General features: G+C 41.4%; 1 protein-coding gene across 3 annotated transcripts in view; it reads right to left on the minus strand.

Moving 5' to 3' along the window:
• CAMK4 (calcium/calmodulin dependent protein kinase IV) overlaps positions 1-20,580 on the minus strand; it is a 223,981-nt gene that overhangs the window by 29,132 nt on the left and 174,269 nt on the right. For 2 of the 3 annotated variants that reach the window (XM_036995069.2, XM_073233018.1), the window contains exons 6-7: positions 7,856-7,946; positions 5,768-5,842 (exon numbers count right to left, since the gene is read on the minus strand). In XM_036995069.2, the coding sequence (XP_036850964.1) occupies positions 5,768-5,842; positions 7,856-7,946 (166 nt within the window). The remainder of the gene's footprint in view (positions 1-5,767; positions 5,843-7,855; positions 7,947-20,580) is intronic. The other variant, XM_073233007.1, reaches the window with a different exon arrangement.

Genomic DNA, 20,580 nt, shown 5'->3' on the forward strand with positions numbered 1-20,580 from the left:
GCTATAACCCTTCCTCACCATTCCTGTGTCTGTCCCTTGCCCCACTTTTTCCTTTACCTGGCACTTTGGATCAGGTACTGCCTGGGACAGCCAGATGAAGCCTTGGGAACACCTATCTCAGGGAGCAAGGAGGGCTGCTGCATCTGGGCACCCTCCACCCATCTGCCCCGCACTCTTTGCTCTCTTCCTCTCACACTTCAGTTCCCTTCCTATTGTTATCAAGTCCCACAGGAGCCTCACGTACACACACCAGCCTTCAGCATTTCTAAAGGACTAACCTAGGTAAGGTGAAATGATAACAGTATAAAATTACGCTGGTAATCTAATCACTTAAGGGATGGTTTCACTTGAGAATTGCATACCCACAATGATGATTTCCCTTTTACAATGAACTTTTAAAAAACTAGGAGAGTTAAATACTTAGTGAAATGTCAGCTGCACCACCTGTCGCTTTCTGCTTCTTGGATCCTGCTTCTCCATTGGAGAGAGAGCCCCTGAGCCTGGAGACCCAGAAGGCCTCCACGCGACGTGCCACCAAGCCAGGTCACAAGCTCCATGAGGACAGAAGCTCTGTTATTTGGGACCTTGCCCTGTGTATTTCTTCATCTGGCTGTTAACTTATATCCTTTACAGTATCCTTTTTAAACAGGGTAAATGTGTTTTCCTGAGTTCTGGGAGCCATTGTAGCAATTTAATCAACCCTAAGGGGGAGGTCATGGGAATCTCCAATCTGTAGCTGGTAAGTCGAAAGCACAGGTAACTGCCTGGGGCTTGTGAACAGCACCTGGAGTGGGGGGGTGGACGGAAGTCCTATAGGATGGAGCCCTTAACTTGGGGAATCTGGTACTGTCTCCAGGCAGATAGCACCAGAATTGAGTTGAGTTCTCCAACACTCTGTTGGTGTTCAAGAATTGCTTGGTGTTATGTGGGGGAAGATCCCCTCCCACATACCCACCCACATTGGAATCAGGTCTGAGAACCTGAATGGAGTTATACTATGACTGCTGTGTATTCCTATATATGTAGGAAAACACACTCTTGCACACATATTTTATGAAACTATTCTGAAAGCTTGAATTTTAGATTATTACATTTGCTTGTTAATTTCATTTAAATTTTCCTGTTTTTCACATATTAGTATGTGTTCGTGTAGACAGAAATTTCTTCCATCTGACTGTAGGTTGTTGAAAATTGTCTTTAATTTTGGTTTAGTGAATATGCTAGGTTGTTTCTTTAAAATATAGCAATGTAGTGATAATGTAGGATTCTTTTATCTAACCCATTATGGTATTGGTTTCTTTTCTCCTTTAATGATTAGTACTTCTTTTCTGTTATTGGCATGGGTAGGTTTGGATACTCACAGGCAACAAGCCTTAAATATCTAAACCATAAAGGCATTTTTGTGGGAATATTGCACAGTTACTTTGCAACACTTTCCTCAGAGCCATGGACCAGTAACTATTGATAATCTCTTCAGTGTTGAACTCTTCCTGGCCTATTTCAGAGCCCCAGTCATTGATTTCACTTATTTGGATCACAAATTTTCATTTTCTGGCCTGGAGTTTAGTTTTGACTGGGCACATTTCCCAGGAATAATGAGTATTTGCTTTAACACACAGCATCTGTGATATTTCTTTTGCAATTCACTTATAGGAGAACCCTCTGTTATTAATAGCCTGGAGCAATAGTTCTGTGAATGAGACCGAATGGGTGGCTTTTCCTCTTTTGATTTCCTGACACGACAGATGGTATAACATAAACACCCACTTCCTCAAAAGATGTAACTGAAAATGCCTTCCATTGGAGGTGGAAACCAGACCACGTACAGAAGGGTTACTGATCTAGCGTGTAAGCGTGCTTACAACAAGCAAGGAAGCAAGCAAGCAACCTCACATCTCTCTCTCTCATTGATGAGGGGCCTCAGACCCTTTTTCAAGTTAATTATAGTTTCTGTAAAGTCAAGTTTTTGTAGTGTGACAGTGATTTCCACAAGCCTGGCTCTTGGATTCCATTTCCAGCTCATTCTATAAATGGGCAGACTCCTCCCCACCTACGTATTCTTAGAAGGCTACGCCCAGACTGATGACAGTACTTAAATGAGGCGAGGGGAGAAAGGGCTAGAGCCGAGGGTGGTCCTCACAGGGGGCTCTCAACGTGCCTATAAAAGTCTCATTGTTTGTAAGACAGATGAATAGCAATATTCATTATTACAATACATTTTTTAAGTTCAAAACCCTCCACCTTCCCTGCTCCTGGTCATCCACTTCCTGTGCCCTGGTGTTAATACTGCAACTTATCTTGTTCCCCAACTTAGCTTTTCCAGCATTTTCTGTTACTCTACAGAAGTGTATCCTGTCACGGAAATGGAAGTACAGCAGAGAGAATATAACCAATAATATTGTAGTATCTTGGTATGGTAGCAGAAGGTTACTGCACTTACCATGTGAGCATTTAGTAATGTACATCATTATTGAATCGCTATGTTGTACATCTGAAGCAAATATAATATTGTATATCAGCTACACTGCAATTAAAAAAATAGAAGTGTATCCTAAAATCCTGTCCCTCCCCTACTCCCATTTTTAGGTAATATTTTAATGTATTTCCTCTGGATCAGAGTATGGATGAATAAATATGTTTATTTATATATAGTTTGGATGGTGCTCCTTAATTAAATACATGGAACGTACATGTCTTCCCAGTGTGCCTCAGCCTTTGTCATAGTAACTCCATACATGTGTTTAATACAGCAGAGTCCACAAAATAACCCCCTTCCCTCCCCTCCTTCCTGCTGCTTTCTCCTCTTATTAAACTATGGTAAACACTCCTGGGTGAGCCTCTACCTATAACAGAATGGAAGGATTATCTTAATCATGTTCAACCACTCAATTCCCTCTTTCCCCATTACACAGTCTCCAGGGTGATATGGATATCTGCAAGGAAATAGTAAATGGAAAAGAAGCCTCCATTACAAGACGGCATTATCTGTAATGCCTGTTTATGGCAAGGGCAAGAGCCCAAAATAGTACTTTTACAATTGTTTTTTATATAAAAAATGATTGGATTTAGGAGTAGATTGAATACATTATCCTCTGAGAAGCTGTTTATGGAGTGACAGCACCTGTGTGTAGATTTCTGCCATCAGAAGGACAGGAAAAAGCAATTACAATCACTAATTGGTCTTCTTTTGATCTCTTTTATCCCTCAACTCCATCTGTCATAATATCATCATCAAAGTATTTCTAAAAATATAGATTTGATTTTAAAATATAATTTTCCTGAGTAAGAACCTTTCCTGGATCACTATTATCTCCCAAAGCAGGTCATCTGAATTCCTCAGCCTGATGTACAGATTCTTTTAAAATATGGTCCGTCCTCCCTTTCCAGGCCTATGCATATCCTCTGTGTCACAGACTCTGCGTTCCGGGTATGCAAAGTGACAGAGTAACTAACAGTCTCTGAACTTGCCAGATGCTACCACTCTTCTGTGACTTTACTGTGCCTGCTGGCAAAGTATACCTTGTGGCCACCTCTTCACTGGTTGAGCTCCTACTCATCTCTCAGCATCCAGCTCAAATGCCCCTCCCTTGTTAAGACCTCCCTAGACATGATTAATTGTTGCCTCCCCTCTGTATCCTTGAGCCTTTGACTTGGATAAATACAGAACTTATTATAACAAACTCTGTTTTACTGTGTGCAGGTATTTCTTCTTTTATATTCCATGAAAGTCTTGAAAAGCAAGACTATATACTGTGTTCACTCTTGTAATGTCAGTGCCCAACCTGGGGTCTATTAGACATTCAATGTTCATTTTACAAGAGAATGAATCACTCATTCATAGAATGACCATTCAGTAATGCTGCAAGAAAGATCTGCTCTTATCACTATCATTGAAACCCTTAAAAAAACATGGCTGTCTCTCAGTCACAGAAGGGACTCTGGGAGATGACTAGTGTGATCTCTTCCTGATCTTCCCATTTCAGGGCTGCTCAGTTCTCAGAGACTTTCTCCAAACCACTCACCTCCTTGGAATCCTTAGTGTTTGGTATTAGGTGACTATAAAACTGCCCACCAGCTTTCTTTTCGTAAGAAATATTACTTCTTTTTATCATTTTTTTTCTCAGTTCTCTTCTAATGTTCCTATCAACACAGTTAATGATCACAAATGGGCAATTCTATTTGGCCCATGGTGCTAAGTTCAGGGTTTTTCCTGCCATGTTGTTAGAGAACTTGAGGCACAAAAGAAATGCAGGAGGACAACCAAAGACACATGGATTAGAAAAAGGGAAAGTGCAGATGGCATAATTAGAAGGGAAGGGTCGTGGACAGGTTGTCAGTCACTCCCATCTAAGAAACAGACCCATAAGAACTACATAACTAACTCAGCTTAACAATTTTTGAATTTATGAATTTCAGACTGGAGAAGTGCAGTAAGATATCCACTGAAGCAACTGTATGATTAAATTTGCAGAATTTTAGTGTTAGAAGAAACTTTACAATTCATTTAACTAACATCCTCATTTTACTAAGATAACAAAGCATATGACTTCTTCAAGATCCCACAGTTCTAAGAAAATAAAGTATATAAAACAAAACAAGAGGATGCCTAGAGAGAACATGGTGTAGTGCACTGGTTTTTACATTTTTTTTTCCCTAGGAATGGGAATCCGATTCATTAAGCTTATGGTAGAGACAGTGAGCTGTCTAATGCAATGCTCATTCTTAGTAACAGAACCCTGACTTCACCTAGGGCAGCAACATGACCAGCTTCACTGGCAGTGTAGAGGCCAAACTAAGTACTAGCCAGTAAAAATGTAAGTGAAACACTCTTTCTTAGTCTTTTTTCCCTTCTGTTTTATAGAATGCAAATGTCACTCTGATTTCCAGCAGCCACTTTGGATGATGAGGATGCACACACTGAGGAATGATAAAGTAAGACAGAGAGAACCTGGGTCCCTGGCACTGAGGTCAACCACACATGCAGGGCCACAGCTATGGGACTCCCCGGACTGCCTACCTCTAGACTTTCACATGAGATAATCAAATTCCATCTTCTTTAAGACACAGTTATTTTGAGTTTCCTGAATTTACTCCTCATCGATTAACTACTCTTGCTATCAAGGAGTTTAAGACCCAGAGTAAGAATATTTGGCACACTATAAAGATTTACTAGAAAGATAAGTACACTGAATTCTTTGTAATTATTAGATTTGTGAATAATTGAGCTACAAGGAAGTAGAATTTTAGATTCATCAGGGAAATGAAAAATGACAAAATGTTTATAGGAACATGGTAAACATGGAGAATGGTGTGGATGAATACATGAGACCACTGATATTATAGGGGCCAAGTAATATTTTTGAGGTTTAAAAAATTAAAAAAGAAAACATTTTAAACTAAAAGCAATAACTGATGAATATTTCTATGAAGGAAAACTTTATTGATTTACCTATATTGCTTTTTAAAAGAGAATATGTCTGTCTTTTAGGTCTTTTCTACTGGGATTCTCATCCCTGATCACTAATGACCAGAAGTGGAATTCTGGGAAGTCATACACACTCAGTCCCCCCTCCCCCTGCTGTTCTAGCAGGAGTGCCTGAAAAGCAGCACCACGGACCCCGTCATGCAGAACATGTCGTGGGGACACATATCATGGCAATTGTAAGCATTTTAAGTAGAAATATTAAGAGTTTAAAAATTCAAATCATTAAATGAAAACAGAGTTCAAATAACAATAATAGTGAAGTATCAGTATTGAAGAGCATACCACAGTACCCTGGGGTCCCACACACTGTCTTCATAAGCACTTGATGTTCCACAATTTTAGAGAGTCCAAAATCCGCTAACAACACAAGAAAAAAAGTTAATGTAGCAAGTCTTCTCAGCTTTACAACAGAATACTTCTGTCATTCAAAACAAATCTAACTTATGTATTGGTTTGTCTGGTACTTGACGATGGGCTAGATGTAGGGGGAATATTGTCACCTGGAAGAGGAAACTGAAAAAAAAAATTTTTTAGTCTTGCTTTAAATTGGAGAAAAATAGGACTCCCAAGTACATTTTATGCTCTTTTCTATAATTTCTAGCTTTTAGCAAATAACCTATCTCTTCTTAAAGTAATAGTTACAATAGATAAATTTTGTGTAATATTGATTCTGAGATTTACAAAACAGTAACTCTAAAAGACAACAAAGAATTAGTGATATAGTTGAGACCTTTCAATCCATTGGAAGAAATCAAAACAAAAATGAAGGCTTTCCTAAATACCAAAGAAATGAGCAGAAATATCAAAAGGTTTATTCTGTTTCTAAATAAATAATGTCATTTCCTAGTGTATTTGATGGGTAAGACTTTACTCTCATATGAGAAATACAAGTTTTTTGGGGGCAAAAATCCCTTTTATTCATTCCTCAGAATATTATCTAGGTGAAATATTATCAAAAGTCTCCCTCATTATGGTCTCTTTGCTGGACTACATCTCCGTCACTCAGGAGACCTCAGGAAACCATTCAAGGCCATTCTTGAAGAGAGGCAGGCACCAAACGCACACAGTTTTAGACTTCAAAGATAAACCCACATTTCCACGGACGTGCTGATGCTTATCAGAAAAAGCAGCAGGAAGTCCTTCAGAAAGAAAGGCTCCCCTGTCTAAATTTGTATCTATCTATCCATTTAAAGAAATTTCTTCAAGGATAAAATCTTTTAAAGTGTTGTCAAAGGAAATGGGAGCCTCCCTGCTGCCCGCTGCCTTTCAGGAGTGATTATAGGAACCAGCCGGCTGCCCAGCAGGGGGGCTCCTGTACTTTTTCTTTAGAATCTTGCATTCACACAGCACATTATGTTGTCTGAGCTCTTCCATGATATGCATAACTTAATTTTATTAACACCTATGAATACAGCGAACTCATCGGATTAGCACTGTAAAGGCAGGGCAAAAACAGCAATGGCCAGCAGGGAATTTAATGGAGGTTTTAATAAGAAGAATTCATCTAAAATGAATCATGTATATATTTTTTACAAAGGAAGCTATGCTTTGGAAGGGACATGGAAAGTACCATTTAATTCTTCTAAAATCTAAATGCTGATTTAATGATCTCTTTGGGTAGACGAGACTTGCTCAAAAAATTTCTCTTTCGAATTCTTCAGAATACTTATTGGGAAAAAAAAATCAGGTTTCCAGAGGCTTGAGAAAAGCCTCACAGTACACTAATTTACAGATCAGCATTTTTAAGGTTTGGGGAGGTCCTGTGGAAATAAAAATCCTGTTTAAGTTGGCATTTCCAAACTTATTTGATTGACCTTAGCACCTCCGCAAACCACTCCCACCTCCCCCCAGAAGGGAATCATTCACCTTTGTTCACTCAGCTGAGGAACCTGTGTTCTGTGGAGTGCACTTTGGGAATACAGATCTCAATTTAGCTCTGTTCCTATAAACAAGTGACTCAGAGCCTAAATTCACTGATATGTGTACCAAGCACTTTGTGTCAAAGCTCTTGATTATCTAAAATTAAGCTCTAGCTAATTTGTGGAACAAAAATTAATAACCAAAAAAGAAGTGCTATGTTGTCTGTGATTTTTTTTCTATATAAACTTATGTACAAAATACAAGGTCACCTCCTGAAGTCCCTTTCATTTCTAAGAGCTGTGTTTCCTTTGTGTGTCCAGCAATTGAGCACCAACTTCTAGGCACCAATTCCTGATTAATATACCAGGAAAGAGCACAGATTTCCAATACAATGCATTATGCCTTTACTGATACCAAATATTCAAAGATTGAGCAATATTTTTAAATTCCACGGAATAAATTTATTCTGTTCTGGAAAAGGAATCATAAGACATCAGGAAATGTCCTCACCGATTTTGAGTGGGGCATCTGGAGCTGGAGTTGCATAGAGAAGATTCTCTGGTTTGAGATCACGATGGACAATCCCATTTTCATGTAGGTACTAAGTAGGAAAAATAATAAAGTAATAACACTCATGAAATTATATTTATGGTTCCAACATTTATATTTAATTTTTTCAGAATTATATCCTTACTAAGTTATGTGATTCAACAACACATAGTATGATTTAAAAGTAAACATAAAGGAAAATGTTTTTAACTATAAGTCATTTAAAAATAGCTTATATATAGTCACCTAAAAGTAAGATGCAATTTAAATTGTATAGAACCAATTGCCAGAAATAAATAAGTACTCCTCAGATACTATTAGCTGAAGTTTTCTCTTTATGCATATTACTATATCAGCTCAAATTGGCTAATTATTATAATAAAGTCAAGGTTCTGTATATTGAAATTTGGTTTACAATCTGAAAAGCATAATTGTATGTGTCATCTTAGAAATTCACAACCATAGCAAAGACTTCATAATTATTGTTTGAATAGACATTTAGATGTAAGTAATTATTATAGAGAACTGTCCTTAACATGATAACTATTGTTTAATGACAATGGACGCTCTCAGGCTCTTCTCAGGATTAGTAATTCTGACTGTCAATGTAAGCTGCTATTTTAGAGATGATCTTAAATATCACCTCTAGCAACTCCACTCATTTTATTATATTTGAAATTATTTTGTAAATTACACATAGTCACACATGTAACATACTCTCATTGTGAATGCTGACCCTGACTCTCCTTCCCCCAGGCTCAGACCTCTCTCCGAAATTAATCACATAGCAGTCCAAAATGGTATGGACTTGTTTCTAGGCATTTGTAAACAGGAATACATATATACAAGGATATATCCCTCATTTTCTTGCAAAAATGTATCATTAATATGAATTTTTTATACTTTTTTCACTTAACAATATGTCTTTGAAACCTTTCCCACATATCACTACAGCTTATTCTATTTAACTTTTGCATCCATATTGTTGTATGTATCATAATTTATTTTGCTATTCCCTTTTTGATGGACATTTACATTTTTAAAAATTACAAATAATGTAGTAATAAACTTTCTAACACTTGGATACTTGGATATTTTTGTCAGTGTTTCTCTAGGACAGATACCTGGGAGCAGGTCTGGTGGGGTCACAAGGTAGATTTTTATTTTAATATATACTGGAAGATCACTCTCCTAAAAGACTCCACCAGAATTTACTCATACAAACTGTGTAAGTATATATGTTTTCCTAATCTCTTCACCCAATGCATATTGTTAACTTTTGTTGAGGTGGAGTGTTAAGGTTGAATCTTAACTTTGGTTTAATTTATCTTTCTCTATTTACTGGTATACTGGAGCTCATCTTATGAATTGCTTGTTCATTTCTGTTGCCCATTTTTCTGTTGGATCAAGAGAAAAGTTGCCAGGATGCCCTAGTTTTTCCCCTTTTCTATCTCATAGGGGATGGGAGAGAATCCTTTCTTTCTATTTAAGTCAAGAAAGAGGATGTAGATAGCTTCAAGGTCACAATTTGTAGCTCTTGATGTGTGTTACTTAGTGATTTGGGGAAACAGGGAGTGTTATTTGGCTCAGTCAGGAAAAACTGGAAGATGGTTGGGCAGGTGAGTGAGGAAAGACAGCCTCAGTGAGATTCAGCTGCCCTCATATAACAGCTGGACAAGACTGCACATTTCTTACGGATCCAGTGTGGACTGTACAGAAGGGAACCAGACTCGACTCTTCCTGAAGACGTCCCTTTGCAAGAGTGTTTCCTCCTGGGCGTGATGCCATCTCATTTCAGCATCACAGGAAGCAGAACATGAGGGAGGTGACTGTAGGCATTTGAGGTGCCACCAACTTCTCAGAGCATCTGGCTGAGAAAACTACCCTGCAATGGGTCTCTGCAGAGCCGTCGATGGTGTCCCACAGGGAAAGAACGATAGGCATTTGTAACCTGCTACACTGCCGGAGACCAAAGAGCCCCCACCCACAAAATGGCGAACTCCCTGCTTCTCTTCCGGGTTCTCTGCTCCCGCCAGCGCCAACCAAAGCCCAATCACCCCTTTACACCTTCCTGCCAGTGTCACCTAAGGTCCAATTGCCTTTTGACCCACCCCTTCCTTGCTGACCTGTATAAATTAAGCCTACAAACAATAAGCTGTGCCAGCTTGATCAGACATCCTGTCTTGCTGGTCGTTCTTTGTGTCCCTTGCTTGTTTCATTTCTGCAGGCGTCTCCGGCACACTCCACGTTCATCCCGCGGGCTGGGACAACTGGCGCCCAACGTGGGGCCCTGGGACTCCTGCTGAAATGTCTGCTCGGAAGCCCTGGCCAGGCATTCTTTTGAGTCATCACATGGGTATTCACCTGATGTTGACTCTGCGTTGAGGATCACTGCGGATCACCCGTCCGTAATACAGATCCCGGAGAGGTGAGTAGACGCATCACCCAAGCAAGCATCTTAAATACCTCTTGTGAGTTCTCACTGATCCCCTCCCTCTAGTTTGCTGCCGCGATTTATTCCTTGTTTTGTCCTCTGGTTGTTCCTCTCTGAAAACCTTGTGCTTACTTTGGGCTAATAGTCGTTCACCTCTAGGGCCTGCACAAGGGACTCTGACTACAGAGTCCCTGCCTTAGAGGGTCCGAGCAAGTGGATTATACTTGCCGACTGTCCTACGTAAGCAAGGGCTCGCCTGAGCTGATGAGAGTGCCTCCAGTAGTTCAGAACATTGGCGTGGTTGCGGCTGCATTAGTATAATTCCAAGTTACATAGAGTTGAAATCCCAGCCATCCTAATGGTCAACTCACTGAACTCCCACAAGGTATTTCTTAGCGGACTCAAGGAGTCCCTCAGGACACGAGGAGTAAGGGTTAAAAGAAAAGATCTTAGACAATTTTTTTCCTTTATTCATGATACTTGCCCCTGGTTTCCCCTTGAAGGCACTATCAATCATAAATGTTGGAAAAGAGTTGGTGATGCCCTCCAAGACTTTTATCAGACCTTTGGCCCTGAAAAAGTCCCTGTTTCACCATTTTCTTACTGGAACCTTATTCACGACATACTTGAGGTTCATTCTCAAGATCCTGACATTAAAGATATAATTAAAACAGGAGAAATAGCCCTTAAAGAAAACTCCCGACCACCCTCTGCCTGTCCTTCAGTATCCGTAGATATCCCTGAAGACCCCACCGCTCCTATTAAAGAATCTCCTAAACCTCAACCTAATATAAAATCTCCAGACACTCACGATAAACCTGATCCTCCTAAAATCCCAAATATCTATCCTTCACTCACGTCTTTAAAACACCAAACAAATCATTTAAGCCTAAACAATGAAGAGTCCTTAGAAGAACAAGCCGTCCATTATCATGCAAATGAAGACCCCTGGCGCCTTACGGCGCCAGCCCTTTATAGTGCCTCTAATAAAAGCTTCAGACCCCCTCCATATAAACCTATTTCCCCTCAATGTGCCCCTATATTTCAAATCCCTGATCTAGAGTCATCTCACAAATTCCCTTTCAATTGACCGCATCGGACAAGCAAAAATTTCTCTAACCAAAGAAGTTTCTTCACTTAAAGACATTTTGCAACAAAAACGTGAACATGTTCAGCTCATTAAAGAGATTAAAGCCCTTGATGCCGAACTAACATCATTAAACCCCATGCAGACTCCCTCACTCCCCAAAAAACCCATAAAGAAAGTGAAACCTAAAAGCCCAATCCTAGCCTTCCCAATCACTCGTGGTCGCCCGCTCACCCGTGGTCGCCGCCCAGAAACCCCCCCCCACCGAAGTCAGAGAGGAGAGCGAGGACGAGAACGCCCCAGACTCCCAAGACCCAGATATTCCAAACCAAGAGCAGAGTTCTGAGGGAGAGCCCTCAGACAATGAAGAGTCTGGTGATCGTATAGAAAAACCAGCTAAAACCCAGAAATACCGCCGCCTTAACCTTAAACACTTAAAAGACTTAAAAACAGCTGTTACCAATTATGGCCCCACAGCTCCTTTTACATTAGCCTTAATTGAAAGCCTGAGTGACCGTTGGTGGTTGACTCCTAATGACTGGCTTTCCCTAGCTCGAGCCGCCTTGTCAGGAGGAGAGTATGTTTTATGGTGCACTGACTTTGTAGAAAATTGCCGTGAGATTGCGCAGCGCAATAGTGAAAGTAAAACTTCACGTGCATGGACAAGAGATAAACTGCTTGGGCGAAGCCCCGATGAAACAAATGAAGCCCAAGCAGCCTTCCCCCCCAGGCCTTTTAGCTCAAGTCCAAAACGCAGCCCTTAAAGCCTGGCAGCGCCTCCCTCCTAAAGGCTCTGCTACTACCTCCCTAGCAAAAATCCACCAAGGTCCTGACGAGCCTTACAGTGACTTCATTAGTCGCCTGACAGACGCTGCTGAGCGACTAGTCGGGGGAGGAGAAACAGAAAGTGCCTTTGTTAAACACTTAGCTTATGAAAATGCTAACCCGACCTGTCAAGCAACCATAAGACCTCACCGTTCAGGCAGTCTCTCTGATTATATTAAACTTTGCTCAGGCATAGGTACCTCTCATGCAATTGGATTAGCCATAGGAATGGCACTAAAAGACATTAAAATAGATAACAATAAACAAAAAACTTGCTTTAATTGCAAGCAACCAGGACACTTTGCCCGCCAGTGTCCGACAGGGATCCAGTCTCACCTACCTAGCGCCCCCCCAAAACTGTTTGCCCTCGATGCCGGCGTGGTTTACATTGGGCTAAAGAATGCCGTTCTAAGACAACTATTGAAGGCACACCCTTCCCACCTCTCCAGGGAAACTCCCAGAGGGGCCAGCCTCTGGCCCCATCACCGAGCACGAACCAAGGGGCTATCAGGTTCATTCCCCAAGCCCAACAACAGCGAGTCCTCCCTGTGCAGACATCAGTTCTCCCTCCTGTGTCACCCCAAGAAGCACAAGATTGGACCTCTGTTCCGCCACCAACACAATATTAATACCCGACCAAGGTATCCAGCTGCTCCCTACAGAAACCTATGGGCCCTTACCCTCCAGCACCTTTGGTCTAACTCTAGGACGAAAAAGCCCTACATTAGTTGGCCTCCATATTATACCAGGAGTTGTTGATAATGATTATGCAGGACAAATCACCCTCCTAGCCTCTGCTCCAATGGGCCCAATATCCATATCTAAAGGAGAGCGAATAGCCCAACTCTTGCTACTCCCGTTAGAGTCAACATAAAAAAGTTGTAATACGAGCTCCAAACCAAATGCTGCTTTTGGCTCTTCTGATGCCTATTGGGTACAACAAATCACCGCCGACAGGCCGTTGTTAACCCTACAATTAGATGGCAAATCCTTTGAAGGATTAGTTGATACAGGAGCAGACGCTACAGTGATATCAGCCCAACAGTGGCCTCCTAGTTGGCCCTGCAGTACGTCTGTAACCCATCTCAAAGGTATTGGTCAATCCACTAACCCCAAACAAAGTTCTAAGATTTTAATCTGGAAAGATAAAGAAGGAAACTCAGGACAAGTCCAACCTTATATAGTAGCTGGATTACCCATCAACTTATGGGGACGTGACATTTTATCACAGTTAAAACTTATCATGGCTAGCCCGAATGATATAATCACCTGACAAATGCTTAACCAAGGCTATCTGCCTGGCCAGGGCCTAGGAAAAAATAGCCAAGGTATAAAAGAACCTCTTACTGTCATACCCAAGAATGACCGTTTAGGAGTAGGGAATAAAAATTTTCCATGATGGCCATTGACGTTCCTGTACCCCATGCAGACAAAATAAAATGGAAATCAGACTCTCCTGTCTGGGTAGATCAATGGCCTTTGACTCAAGAAAAACTTACAGCAGCCAACAAGTTAGTACAGGAACAATTAGCTGCTGGACATTTAGAACCCACCACCTCTCCTTGGAACACTCCTATATTTGTAATTAAAAAGAAATTAGGAACATGGAGGCTCCTCCAAGACCTCAGAGAAATCAACAAAACCATGTTCTCGATGGGAGCCCTTCAACCCGGTCTCCCCTCTCCAATAGCCATCCCAGCTAATTACTTCAAGATCATTATCAATCTTAAAGATTGTTTCTTTACTATTCCACTCCATCCCCAAGATAGAGAACGCTTCGCGTTTAGTATTCCCGTCACCAATTTTAAAGGGCCAATGCATCGCTACCAGTGGAAAGTACTCCCCCAAGGTATGGCAAATAGCCCCACACTGTGTCAAAAATTTGTAGCCCAAGCCATAGATCCCCTCAGACCCCAGTGGCCTTCCATCTATATCATTCATTATATGGATGATATCCTCCTGGCTGGAGCATCCAACTCTGAAGTCTTAAAATGTAGCCAAGAATTGACCACCCGTCTCACTTTTCTCGGTCTCCAAATTGCTCCAAATAAAATTCAATTAACAGATCCCTATTATTATCTTGGCTTTGAATTAACCTCAAACAAAATCACTACCCAGAAGATCCAATTAAAAACATCACACTTACAAACATTGAATGATTTCCAAAAGTTCTTGGGAGACACTAATTGGCTCAGACCCTATCTTAAACTAACCACTGGAGAGTTAAAACCTCTTTTTGATATACTACAAGGAGACCCCAATCCCTCATCCCCTCGGAAACTGTCCACCCAGGCAAAAGAAACTTTAAACATTGTTGAAACAGCTATACAACAACAACAAACTACGTTCCTATCCTATGACAGACCCTTCGCTCTCATCATCTGTAATATGCCACACACCCCTACTGGAGTTTTATGGCAAAACAATCCTTTGTTATGGATCCATTTGCCCTCCTCCCCACCTAAAGTTCTTATCACATACCCCTCACTAGTTGCAAAGATTATAAAAATAGGCAGAGAAAAAAGCCGCCAGCATTTTGGCAGAGTCCCTGATCAGCTTATCATTCCCTATACAAAAGAACAAACAGATTGGCTGTCCCAGAATGTAGATGACTGGATTATATCCCTTGCCTCTTTCCAAGGTAAAACCAATAATCACTATCCCTCACATAAACTCCTTCAATTCTCACGACTACATCCCTTTATTTTTCCAAAAATAACCTCACCCACTCCTTTAGAAAATGCCTCTCTAGTTTTTTCTGATGGCTCCTCCTCTGGTATTGCTGCCTATGTTATACACTCACAAAGTTACAGTATTCAGTCACCCTTTAAATCAGCCCAACTTGTAGAACTATTTGCTATCTTACAAGTTTTTAAAATGTTGAGCCAAATCCCTTTTAATCTGTATACTGACAGTGCCTACATAGCATACTCAGTTCCTATTCTAGAAACAGTCCCTTATATTAAACCCTGTACCAATGCTGTTTCCCTCTTCCAACAACTCCAAACCTTTATATTACTCAGACAAGCCCCTTTCTATATTGGACATCTGCGAGCCCACACCGACCTTCCTAGTTCCCTCTCCCAAGGCAATGCCCTCGCAGACAAAAATACCCGCTTCACATATTCCATTACAACCGATGCAGTCACCAAAGCTAGTCAATACCATGCTCTTCACCACGTGAATGCTCACACTCTCCGACTTTTATTTAAACTCACCAGAGAACAAGCTAGGCAAATTGTTAAAGACTGCCCAGGGTGTGTAACCTTACTGCCCCTCCCTCATTTAGGAGTTAATCCGAGAGGCCTACTCCCTAATGAAATCTGGCAAATAGATGTCACCCATATCCCTGAATTTGGAACTCTTAAATACACTCATGTAACTATTGATACCTACAGTGGTTTTATATTTGCCACCCTCCATAGTGGTGAAGCCACCAAAAATGTCATAGCCCATGTTCTCCAATGCATTACTGTTATTGGTAAACCTCAAACTATTAAAACAGATAATGGGCCTGGATACACTTCACAAGCATTTCAAAATTTCTGCCATCAATTCCAAATCAAGCATATCACAGGTATTCCTTACAACCCCCAATGGCAAGGAATAATCGAACGAGCCCATCAGACACTAAAGAATACAATTAATAAGCTTAAGACCAACACTGTTTACCCTATAAAAGGCTCCCCAAAAAACCTCCTCAATCATGCACTATTCACACTTAACTTTTTACAAATAGACAACCACAACAGGTCTGCTGCCGACAGGTTGTGGCACCAAGAGACAAAAAACCAATTTGCAGAAGTCTTATGGAAAGATCCTCTAACCTTTAAATGGCATGGTCCCGACCCAGTTCTTATCTGGGGTAGAGGCCACGCCTGTGTATATGATACACAGGGAAATGGACCTCAATGGTTACCTGAGTGCCTTGTCAAACCCATTAATACCCCTTCAAAACACATTAATAATAACCCAATACATTCCAGGGAGGAGAATCCTCCCTGAGAACAGTTTTTCCTTGCCTTTCAGGGAGAAGATAAATATCCATCATCATTGGACAAGGTAAGCCCACCTGACCTTTGTTAGCACAGTTGTAGGCCCACTACCAGTGATCTTGCCTATTTTCATTGAACCCTAAAAAGTCATCATGTCTACTATCCATTCTCTTATCGCTACTGTAATAGTCACTGTTGTCCTAGGAGGATTTGGACCCCCTCCAAATAAGGAAGAACTCCTCATTCAGTTGTATGGAAGCCCTTATGATTGTAAGGGAGGAGTGATGGATTTAGAACCTAGCCTGAGAGGACATACACAAATAACATCTCAAGGGGAAAAACCAATAGCTGGACCTCAGCTTACTACCAGAGGACCTGTAGACTGCCAAGACAAAATAGCATACCTCACAGCAGATATCTCTGCAGGCGGATTTTCATCCGGAAGAGGTTGGCAGCCCCAGTCTTGGAAATGTGTAAGAAAGCCCAAAATTATACCTACAATTAATGGCAAACCGGGGCCTTGTCCCAACCCCTGCCAAAAAGCCACTGAATTACACTCTACCTGTTACCGCACTGTCCAACAGTGCACTGGTGCGGATGGCAAAAAATATCTAACAGCCATCTTACAAAATGGTTATACTGGTTCCTTTGGAGGCGAGTATGATTATAGCAATCCCCGAGGACATTCTAAATATGCACAAGCCTCCTGTCATGGCCAAATTGGCAAGGCGATTTGCTGGCCACCGCAAGCCCCGATCCACATATCTGATGGCGGTGGACCAACAGACAAAGTGAGAGAAGCCCAAGTTCAAAAGAAAATTGAAGAAATTATCAAAGAAATATACCCTCCCTTAGAGTATCACCCTCTAGCCTTGCCCAAGTCTCGTGGCATAGATCTTGACACCCAGACTGCTGATATCCTAAAAGCCACCCATAGTGCACTAAACGCTACTAACCCCAGCCTTGCTGAAAATTGCTGGCTATGCATGACCCTTGGTACACCTATGCCCCTCACAATTCCCACTAACGCTACTAATACACTGCCAGAACAGAACTGTACTCTTAACTCACCCTTTAGAGTACAGCCTATAGGATTTAACTCATCCGTATGCATACAAAAGCAGCCCCAGAATAATAGTAATGACGTAAACGTAGGATTTGCTTCTTTCACAGATTGCTCCCAAGTTTTCAATTATTCCTCATCTCTTTGCCCCACTATTGGACAAGTCTTTGTCTGTGGAGGAAACCTTGCCTTTACTGCCCTTCCCACAAATTGGACTGGGTTATGTGTGCAGGCCAGTCTTCTCCCAAATATTAATATTATCCCAGGAGAAGAACCTATCCCCATACCCAACCTTGAGTATATAGCAGGGCATCCATGCTCTAAAAGAGCCATCCAGCTTATCCCACTCCTAGTAGGCCTCGGGATTACTACCGCAGTAGCCACAGGAACGGCAGGAGCAGGAATAGCCGTACATTCCTACCATAAGTTGTCCCATCAACTAATCAATGACGTCCAAGCCCTCTCAGGAACAATTAATGATCTCCAAGACCAAATAGACTCTCTAGCAGAAGTAGTTTTGCAAAACCGTAGAGGCTTAGACCTCCTCACAGCAGAACAGGGAGGCATCTGTTTAGCTTTACAGGAAAGGTGCTGTTTCTACACCAACAAGTCAGGTGTCGTCCGAGACAAGATAAAGACCCTTCAAGATGATCTCGAAAGAAGACGGAAAGAACTCCGTGACAACCCTCTCTGGATGGGACTAAATGGGCTCCTCCCCTACCTTCTCCCCATCTTAGGCCCGTTCCTGGGATTAATACTAGTACTTTCCTTTGGCCCCTGGGCTTTTAAAAGACTCACCCAGTTAATTAAAAAACAGATCGACTCCCTCATAGCGAAGCCCATCCAAGTTCATTATCATCACCTTGCATTAGCTGATCAAAGTGTAGATCCTTACATAGAGCCTTGCGCCAAGAGAGACCCAGCAGTAACTTGGGAATAAAAAGAGCCACGTCAAGGTTTTCTCATCATGTTCCTTGACAATGTTCCTGGGCAACTAAGACGGGTAGTCAATGACGGGTAATTAAGAGGATATACCTGCAAGAACAGATATAAGACCTCTAGTTAAAAGGGGCCGATCTAATACTGGGGCAAGCTCCTATATGTATAGGCCGATCCAGTATTGGGGCAAGCTCCCCTGAATATGCCAGGCCGACTCCGAAAGGAGGCAAGCTCCTGGAAACAGAGGCCAGGTATAAGACCTCTAAACCTAAGACAGGTACCGTCTACCCAGAAGATAAGTGGCTCAAAGCACCCTAAGTAGTGCTCCAACCCCTCCTAAAAGAACAGAAAGGGAGGAGATGCCGGAGACCAAAGAGCCCCCACCCACAAAATGGCGAACTCCCTGCTTCTCTTCCGGGTTCTCTGCTCCCGCCGGTGCCAACCAAAGCCCAATCACCCCTTTACACCTTCCTGCCAGTGTCACCTAAGGTCCAATTGCCTTTTGACCCACCCCTTCCTTGCTGACCTGTATAAATTAAGCCTACAAACAATAAACTGTGCCAGCTTGATCAGACATCCTGTCTTGCTGGTCGTTCTTTGTGTCCCTTGCTTGTTCATTTCTGCAGGCGTCTCCGGCACACTCCACGTTCGTCCCACAGGCCGGGACACTACACCTAGAGATCACGGAGGGCAGACCACCACTGTACCAATCTGGTAAGAATTTTCTTAATGCTCCATCTCCTCTCCCCTCCTTATCGCTGTCCTCTTATCCCAACCCTAGAAGGACCACAATCAGCATCAAGATGGTTGTAAAAGAGCAAGAAGCTAACGAGCACCAGATTCAAGCTGGGGGAGGGAGGAAGTTTAAAATTGGATGAATCTAAAATTTTTGCCTTTTCCTTACCCAAGAATGACTGGAAAAGCTATGGCAAAGGCCTGAAATTTTATTCATGGAGGGAAATAATGGATTCACAGAGTTGATTTGTGATGATGACAGAAAAAATAAGGGTGCTTTTGCTCATGTCTCACCAGATCTAACTCACTCTGTACAGTATATAATTGTCACCTGTAGATAATAATACCACATCCTTAGCACCTACTGTACCCCCACACTATGATAAACACCTCCTACCTATTAACTGGTTTGATCTCCACAACTGCTCTATGAGATAAATCATATAATGCTTGTTCTGCAAATGAGAAAACTGAGGCATAAAGAGGCCAAGAGGTTTGCACAATGTCACAACTAGACATGGTGAACTCAGGAATCAGATTCGGACCTTGGGCAGTAGAGTCCACACCCTTGCCCACTACATGTTTCCCAAGCAGACACTCAAGAAATACTTTTTATGTGGCTGTATAGGTGGGGATGAGAGCAGAGTAACACTGAATGGAAGGAGGGGAGAATGCAGATGGTGAGGGGAGGCAATAGGCATATAAGAACTGAGAGAACACAGAGGACTATGCTCAGCCTTGAATGATACCCAGGGAAACCCTGATCCCTGAGGAGGAAGATACTATATCTTGTATAAGCTGAGTTAAAAGGCAGAGATGCAAATATATCACACACAGTAGCTTTGGAACATATATAAGAAATGGCATGGTTTGGGAGCAATAGAAATATTATGTCTCCTCCTTCCCCCACCATCTAACCCAGTTTAGAAGCTCCACTGCTTTGGGAAGAAAATGACACTGAAAATACCAATGCAACAACAAATGAGATGAAATGACAAGGGTTGGTTTAGTAAAGTACTAATCACATAAAGGTTCTTGGCTTTCTTGAATAGAAATCGTGGTTATGTGTTCTAAATCCAAATTAAAAACAACTAGAACCATTGTCAATGTTTGCAGATGACATGATATTATACATAAAAAACCCTAAAGAATCTACCCCAAAACTACTAAAACTAATAACTGAAATCAGCAAAGTGTCACCATACAAAATTAATACACAGAAATCTGTGACATTCCTATATACTAATGAAGAACTAGCAGAAAGAGAAATGAGGAAAACAATTGCATTCACAGTTGCATCAAAAAGAATAAAATACCTAGGAATAAACCTAACCAAGGAAGTGAAAGACCTATACTCTGAAAACTACAAGACACTCATGAGAGAAATTAAAGAAGATACAAATAAATGAAAATACACCCTGCTCATAGACAGGAAAAATTGATAATGTCAAAATGGCCATCCTGCCTAAAGCAGTCTACAGATTTAATTCAATCCCTATCAAAATACCAAGAGCATTCTTCAGTGAACTGGAACAAATAATTCTAAAATTCATATGGAACCACAAAAGACCCTGAAGAACAGCCAAAGCAATCCTGAGAAGGAAGAAT

This window comes from Manis javanica, chromosome 1, assembly GCF_040802235.1.
Source record: "Manis javanica isolate MJ-LG chromosome 1, MJ_LKY, whole genome shotgun sequence".
NCBI lineage: Eukaryota > Metazoa > Chordata > Mammalia > Pholidota > Manidae > Manis > Manis javanica.